Source organism: Triticum urartu, chromosome 4A, assembly GCF_056163025.1.
Source record: "Triticum urartu cultivar PI428250 chromosome 4A, HENAU_Tu73, whole genome shotgun sequence".
NCBI classification, from domain to species: domain Eukaryota; kingdom Viridiplantae; phylum Streptophyta; class Magnoliopsida; order Poales; family Poaceae; genus Triticum; species Triticum urartu.
This window is the reverse complement of record NC_141876.1, coordinates 128134656-128142943: the sequence shown is the minus strand read 5'-3', so window position 1 is coordinate 128142943 and position 8288 is coordinate 128134656. Positions and strand designations below refer to the sequence as shown.

Sequence of the window (8288 nt, the reverse complement as noted above, 5' to 3'; positions counted from 1 at the left end):
TAAAAAAAAATAAACCTACATAGATCAACAAACTAGCAACAATCAGACTTAAATCGGGCATACTTCACATCTTAGCGGTCATCGGACAACGAAAATAACAAGTTTGCATCGTCGAGCGGTACTTAAACATAAGAAAAACTAAATTAAACGGAGCGACGGAGAAGGGCGGAGGAAATCACCATTTCCTTATCGGCCCCTTCCCCCTTCGGTCGTCGGTGGGACTGTACCCCTCCGTGTACGACGGTTGGAGAGGCGTCATCGTCGGAGCTGGAGCCATCGGTGATGTTCGAGTCATCGTTGGAGGAGATCTGGCCGGTGGTCACCTTCTGAAACAGGCGCTCCCGCACCTTGGCATGCCCGATCGCCTTCGCCTTGTTCGTTGCATCACACTCCGACAGCTCGATGGCGAGCTGAAGTGCTTTGGCAATTTTTGTGGTGGAGCCGCCGTGCATCCGTCTCCGCTGACGTGAGGGGGTGGCAGAGGACCGAGGCTTAGAACGCATCAATGGGATCCACCGGCGCGTGCGCACTTGCCCGACGCATGGCCATCACCTCCCCCGTCGCTGTCCTGTATCCTATTCGGACGTCCTGTCCGTGCCAAAGTGGGCACGAGGACCCAATGGTGCCTTCGTACGATGTCCAGAGCAAATTATGCTTTCGGAGGAGCAGATTGAGGTTGCGGGCGTGGTGGGGGCGTACCTGGACGGGCGTGGAGCGACTGGAGCTGCGCGAAGAGCGTGAGGGTTCCGCGGCGTCGGTGGTACTGCGTCGCTGGGTAACGGGAGAGGGCATGAAACCAGAGCTTCCGCTACCACCCTGGTCCAAGATGAACCGATGTAGCGCGATGCAGAGGGCGAGCTCCTGCACGTCGTTGACGGCGCCGGATCCGACGCCACTGGAGGCCGCACTGCTGCCGTCACTCGCCACAGATCCGACTGGAATTGGAGTGGACTACGGTGTAGGGTTCATCTGGATTGGGATTATATGTAGGGTACGTACGGGCCACGGTGGGCCGAGCTAACGTGGCAGACCTGTCTGGACACGTCGGGGCCTCGACATATCCACCCTAGATTTGAATTGGATATGAGAGGTGCTGCACAACCTAGAAGTTTGGAGCCGGTTTGAGGAGCCTAGCTGGGTCGGGTTTTTTTTTTACCAGGGCGTAGGCGGTTTGAGGTACCCGGCAAGGAGGCAAATCGAACGGTTGTATTTGCGTCAATCAGACGGCCGCGCGGCGTCACGCGCCGGTCGACCGGCGGAGAGCACTGGCCTCCACCCAATCGGTCCGGCTGACCCAAAAACCCAATTTTGAGTCGTGGCACCCAAATCATCGGCCCCGAATCGCAACGCGAGCTGACCTGAGGGAGGCGCTACCGAGTGATCCCGGCGCCACGCGCCCCAGCAAAACCACGGCGACCAACTCTGCGCGGGCGCAGATGGTGCCGCCGTCCACCGCACAGCGGCTCTGCTTCCTCTCTCTGCTCCTCCTCCTCCTCCTCCTGGCCGCAGCCGCTTCTGCCACCGCAGATGCTGCGGCGGCGGAGGAGTTCACGGAGGAGCTGCTCCTCCGGCCGCTCCCGGACCGCAAGGCGCTGGCCCATTTCCACTTCCGCTCCTCCGCGCCTCCCGCCTCCGCCGCCGGCCGACACCACCTCCTCTTCCCCAAGGCCATCTCCCAGCTGGTACTTACCCCCCATAGATCCCTCTTCTCAACCATAGAGATCTCTTGCTACCTGCGGTCCTATGGTTTCTGTTCGGATAGCTCGTGTAATTAGGGACGCAGAAATTAAGCCATCTGGATCCGTAGGCACTCTACTGAGAGTAACACCAGGTGCAGTGACTGCCTCAAAGCTGGTTGCTGTTGAATGTTGATCTATTTCAGGCTTGCAGCTAGGATTAGATTGGGGTATTTATTCTCCTAGTCAGTTTCCTATTCTATTGTGAAAATGATGCAATTAAAATGTCTGTAAAATCTAGGATACCTTAATTTCCAATCGACTTGGCTGGTGCTTCTGTTTGGGCTTTGCGAGAGAGACATGGATAATCTCTAGAACGTAAACTGCCTTAAGTTTAGATCAAAATTTGTCAAAGTGTTGATGCAAGTCAGGATTATAAAGCACTTGGCAGAGAACAACCTATCTAGTTAACTTTCTAGTTTCCTCATGAAAAGTGCTCTTGCCTATCTATGTTTATTTCTCCCTATTTTAGCACCTCAGCTGCTAAAATCCAGGCATTTCCGAACCTCTTCTATTCTGTATGATAATTACACGGTCATGAACTAGGAGTAAAGGAACCTCCACTGCTCATCTATTTAATAACTTCCTACTGCCTTGTATGAATGTTTTGGAATTGCTGTTAAGATCATTCTGTTCTGTCTGAACCAGGTCCAAAAATTTCATATTAGTGAACTGGAGCTATCTTTCACACAAGGAAGGTGGAATTATGAGCAATGGGGCGGATATGATCCAATGTCAACAAATAATGCAAAGCCCCCTGGTGTTGAGCTGTGGGCAATTTTCGACCTTCCTTTGGCCGAGATTGATGCCACATGGAAGAACCTGACACACACATTATCGGGACTGTTTTGTGCATCCATCAACTTCTTAGAGTCTTCCACTGCATTTTCTGCTCCTCGTTGGGGATTTAAATTGAATGAAGGCAATCTAAGATATGGGGCATTGCCTCGGGAAGCTGTCTGCACAGAGAATTTAACACCTTGGCTGAAACTTCTACCGTGTCGTGACAAAGCTGGGATAGCTTCTTTGCTGTACAGGCCTTCAGTTTATAAAGGATATTACCATTCACAGAAGCTAAAATTGAAATCATCACAATCTCTTGGTATTATTCTTGATCAAACACTCACAGTTGTGCTGCAACCAAATACAGTTAGTGGTAAACAGCTACATTCTACTGGTGGACAACTTCAGCCCAGCTGGTCCATGGAACATCTGTTCAGTAAGAAGTTATCAGGGAAATGTCTTGTTTCTAAATCCAGCAGAGTTTTTGTAGAGATTGAGAAAGGCATAGTTGACAATGTTGACAAAGCTGGGTCAGATGTTTCATGGAATAATGATTTATTTGTATTGTCAACTGCCCCAGACAGGTCCCTCAAAGAATTAGATAACTTGGAAGTCCAATCCTCTTCACTATATGAGTATGATGTTAACAACTACAACAATGATAAGCCTTTGAATGTGGGCATAACTTGGAAGCTTCCCTTGATATGGTCTTGCACCCGTGCGCCGTATCATGCAAGTAGATTTCTTATGGGTAGCGGAAATGAAAGAGGCTCAATTGCTATGTCATTTCTATCCACTGGTCTAGATAAGCAACTAGTGGACAGCTCAAATGATTGTTCGATAAAGGCTGTAGTTTTCCAGGTTGTTCCATGGTACGTTAAGATCTACTATCACAGCCTAGAAGTTTTCATCGATGGGAATAGCAAGGCTATATCAGAAGTAGTTGACAAGATACATGTCACTCCATCAGAAGACAAGCTTTTGCCTGGTACAATGGAGATGCTTCTTAAGTTTCCTTGCAGTATGCAATTGGCTACCCTTACTTTGGACTTCGACAAGGTGTGCTCTGCTGCTTAAACTACCGAAATTACGTTCCTTTTGGATTTGAAATACACTTTTTACTCGTATTGTACTTCTGACCTTTAGGCCAAGTCTTCACTTGTTGCTTGACCGCCGTTCATTCTGCAGTTAATGACATGCATGCATAACTAAATAATTTCACCGACTTATGACTATGGTATATGGACCTTTTTTCAGGGATTCCTACACATAGATGAATACCCTCCTGATGCTAATCAAGGATTTGATATTCCATCAGCTTTGGTTAGCTTTCCTGAGTTCAACTCTAGCCGAAGTTACCCTGAAGCTGATCCATTGTTTGTATCGCCTTTGCTAGAGAACTTCAAGGTATATGCTGTAGAGATGTTATGGGTTCATCAGTAGTGTCAGGGAAAGAAAAACGCTTACTATGGCGGAGATGTGAAATATTCTGCTTTAATTTTTCTCACTGCGGTATGTCTTTATCCTGCAGGAAGATGGTGTTGTGAAGTCGTACACAGAAGTGTTGCTTGTTCCATTGACAACTCCTGATTTTAGCATGCCATACAATGTTATCACCTTCACTTGCACTGTCTTAGCTCTTTATTTTGGCTCACTACTTAATGCTTTGAGACGAAGAATTGGCGAGGAAGAGAGGGGATTGAAGAAAGCAGGTATTTTAAGTACTTGGTTCATGTCATACGTTTTTGTTTTTCATGATGCTGTCAGCTCTTGTTAGGGAATTGCAATTTGCACTGCTTCAGTCTCAATCTCAAATGCTGAGGTGGTCGACGATTTATTTTTTCTGTTGGATCTGAAACCTTGACGCAGCGGTAAAGCCGTTGCCTTATGACCATGATGTCACGGGTTCGAGTCCTGGAAACAGCCTCTTGCAGAAATGTAGGGAAAGGCTGCATACTATAGACCCAAAGTGGTCGGACCCTTCCCCGGACCCTGCGCAAGCGGGAGCTACGTGCACCGGGCTGCCCTTTTTTTATCTAAGTGCATTTTTCAACCCTGAACTCTTGCCCTAGTCTAATTTACAACCCTGAACTTCAATACCATCTAAATTACAACCCTCAACTCTCAAAACCGGTCAGGATTCAACCCTCCCCTCCTTGTTGACCGGTTTTGACCAGGGGTGACCAGTTTTGACCAACAGGTCCAATCAGCATGCCATGTCGAAAAAAAATTCAAAAATTCAAGAAAAATATAAATAAAAATCTGTAAGATCGAGAAAAAAATCAGGGAAAAAATAAAAAAAACAAATTTACGAAAAAAGTTTGTGAAAAAAATTCGGAAACTTTTCTGTAATTTTCGGGAAAAAATAAAAAAATGAACATTTTTGGAAATTACTTTTTTAGATTTTTTTTTCTATTTTACAGTTTTAATATAATTTTCTTGGGAATTTGAATTTTTTTCCCTTGGATTTTTTTATTTTAAGTATTTTTGGTTTTTCATGGAAAAGTTGATAATTTTGTTTTTCGGAAATTCGATTTTATTTATTTTCCCTGATTTTTTCCCCGGAAATTTGATTTTTTTATTTCTTTTCCTGGATTTTTTTATTTTACAGCTTTTTAAAAATAATGCTGATGTGGCATGTTGACTGGACCCGTTGACTGGTCAAAACCGGTCAACAGAGAGGGGAGGGTTGAATCCTAGCCGGTTTTGAGAGTTGGGGGTTGTAATTTAGACTATTGGAGTTCGGGGTTGTAAATTAGACCAGGGCAAGAGTTCGGGGTTGAAATATGCACTTCTCTCTATATTTTTCCCCCAAAACTGAAAACATAGGACTAGTATTGTACTAGGAGAGTTCAAATGCCAAAGCAGTATGAGCTACTCCCCTCTGTCCCCATTTGTAAGACGCCCTATATCTCTTACATGACGTCTTACAAAAAGGAACGGAGGTAGTACAAGTTAGTTGAGTTCTTTTGGGTATCAATAAACTGAGGATTGGAACAAGGATTGATATTCATGTAAAGATCAATTTTCTGCCAGCAGTACAGATTCAATTGAAACACATTGTTTTCCTTCGTTTCATCAACCATACTTAATCTTCTGGATAAACTTTTTTGGGTTTTGCCCTCTCCCCTGCAGAAAGGAATAAATTCTTTTAGGGTTTAGATTATTAGACTCACAGAGCGTATGTTGATATAACATAAAAATGAAAATTTGACGATATTTTTCTTCTGTTTACTCTATCATTCTTTCTGATTGCAGTTGCTGGTCTCAGTCTCAAAAGTTCGTTGCAGTGTTTCCTGTATGTAGCATTGGAACATAAACAATCTTTAAGGTGTTATGATAGCTTCTGTGTCAAATTTGTGGTTACCTCATGGTGTTGAATCATCCATCTAGTTGCTTCATATTGTTACACAAATGATTTTTTGCTGGCAATTGCTTGACTATTTTGATTCCTTGAATTTGACCTCAACACATCTCACTAGCTTTACTGGTAAGGATTGTAGCTTACCACAGCTTAAACATTTGTCTAACCAGTGTCAATTCTGTAACAGATAAGAGACGAGGTCTCATTCCCCTATTGATAGCTAAGCTAAGGGGGCAGAAGGTTGATCCGTCAGAATCAGAATCCACGTCTCCTGCATCTCTGCTGAGGTCAAAGCTACTACTCAAAGTTGTGTTTGTCGCAGTAGTAGCTATTGTGTTCCATTATTTGTCGAACAGTTAGAGAACTAATACTGCTGAGAATTTTGATCAAATCCACGGTGGTAGATCGTATCCTTCTTCTTTTGTAGCATGTATGTATTACCTACATGTACAGGTGCTTGCATCGGGGCCATCTTTTCTGTGACATCCTTGGTTGTTAAGAAGATTCTGCCCCAGTTGCAGCTTGACACCTTGTACATTTTTGTAGCGTGGCGGTTTGTACTCCTTTCTACAGGTTGACCTACACCTCATTCAGACATTCCAGCCCCTTTACTTATTACAGAGTTTAACTGGCGAGAAATGCATCCTTATCCTTGTTTTTTTTTTTGAGACATTCTCGCCGGGCTTTATTCAAATTGTCCCAACATTTACATGAATAAAATTCAAGTCTCCGGGTTGGCCTAACCAAACATGGCGACCAAACCCTAAAGAAAGTGCATGCCTAACGAGATTGTGAGCCTTGAAATTCGAGCTCCTATACTCATGAACAATGTTACAAGCAGTAAAAGAACGAGAGCGATCTATGATTTTATGTATGATTGTAGCATGTCCGGCGAACGATCCCTGCTTGATATCATCCACCACTTTTTGCAATCAGAAGCCACTTGTATTTTCTGAACATACAGATCCTTCGCAAGTGAAAGTGACTCATGTACTGCTAAAGCTTCAAGTGTAACAGGGTTATGTATATGTTTGATAGTGATTGCCGATGCACCCAAAAATACTCCATTGCTGTCTCTACAGACCACAGCAACGGCTCCCATATTATCATTTAGTACTGCAGCGTCAGCATTCATCTTCACATGATCTTGTGGTGGTGGTAACCACTGTGATGGTCTGCTCAAAGTGCTCTTGATTGTCTGGTTCGGTATCGCTAGAATTTGAATGTCCCTTAAGAAAGAATTGATGAAGTGATTGATTTGCAACGGACTGTCATATATACCCTCATGAATAGCTCTCCTCTGTGCCCTCCATATCGCCCAAAGTGTCATCACCATGCGCGTGAACTCCTCATGAGGTAGAACTTCATGCATCGTGAACACCCAATTTTTTGCATTCAGACTCAAATTATCACACATTGTTTCAACCAGCTCATCAGATGATAAAAACCACACGCACCTCGAAACTACACAATCAATTAGGGCATGCTTTCAACTGTCCTCTGCCAAACAGAAGGCACAGACACAGCTCGTTGCCATATGCCTATGCTGTAAAACATCCGTGGTCGGTATCGAGTCGTTACACAATCTCCATATAAAGTTCTTTAATTTTGATGAAACCTTGATATTCCACACGGACGTCCAAGCTTTCTGCTCTCGTACCATAGCTGACGATCCTCCCGTCCCGTCCAAGAGATTTTCCCGCTGCCTCTTTAAGTTTGACAACAATTTATACGCTGAACTTACTGAAAACTTGCCACGACAGTCCTCTCCCCAAGCCCAGAAATCTTCTATCTTTTTTGTACACAGTGGGATTTTTAGTATCTCCTCAACATCAACAGGTACAAATATTCTCCGTAGCTCTTCCTCACGCCATGACGAAGATGAGGCATCAATGAGTTCTGAGACCAAAATAGGTGGCTGGGTTACCAGTGAGCAGATCGGCCTCATAAGCCCCGCCCTTGGCAACCAGTTTTGATTCCATATACTTGTTTTCTCTCCTGTACCAATCCTTCTAATGATGCCTTGAGATATCACGTCCCTTCCATCCAAAATAGCTCTCCATATTTGTGAGGGGTGATTACCCAACTCCGAATCCAAAAAAGAAACAGAAGGATAATATACTGACTTAAGTATTCTTGCGCTCAGCGTCATAGGTCCTTCAATCAATCGCCAAGCCTGTCTTGCGAGGAGCGACAAATTGAAAAGCTCAATATCCCGAAACCCTAAACCTCCCAAAGACTTTGGTTTAGTGCATACGTCCCAAGCGACCCAACAAGGCTTCCTCTTGCCTCTCTTACTGCCCCACCAGAATTGTCGAATCATCGATGTAACATTTTCACATATACCTCGTGGCAGTCTGAAGCACGCCATAGAATAAACCGGAATAGCTTGGGCAACCGCCTTT

At 44.6% G+C, this 8288-nt stretch overlaps 1 protein-coding gene across 1 annotated transcript; it reads left to right on the top strand.

Moving 5' to 3' along the window:
* Positions 1-1310: 1310 nt before the first annotated feature.
* On the top strand, positions 1311-6498 carry LOC125551121 (uncharacterized). Its single transcript, XM_048714277.2, has 5 exons — positions 1311-1682; positions 2385-3578; positions 3777-3926; positions 4051-4231; positions 6071-6498. The coding sequence occupies exons 1-5, from the start codon at positions 1437-1439 to the stop codon at positions 6241-6243; spliced, it is 1944 nt and encodes a 647-aa protein (XP_048570234.1). The 5' UTR covers positions 1311-1436; the 3' UTR covers positions 6244-6498.
* The last annotated feature ends 1790 nt before the right edge of the window (positions 6499-8288 follow it).

What these genes read in the sequence shown, in the direction of transcription:
- LOC125551121 (XM_048714277.2), top strand. Translation starts at nt 1,437, where the DNA reads ATGGTGCCGCCGTCCACCGCACAGCGGCTCTGCTTCCTCTCTCTGCTC. An exon ending in CCAAGGCCATCTCCCAGCTG is followed by an intron (nt 1,683 to 2,384) that starts GTACTTACCCCC and finishes TGTCTGAACCAG; the next exon opens with GTCCAAAAATTTCATATTAG. An exon ending in GAGGGGATTGAAGAAAGCAG is followed by an intron (nt 4,232 to 6,070) that starts GTATTTTAAGTA and finishes ATTCTGTAACAG; the next exon opens with ATAAGAGACGAGGTCTCATT.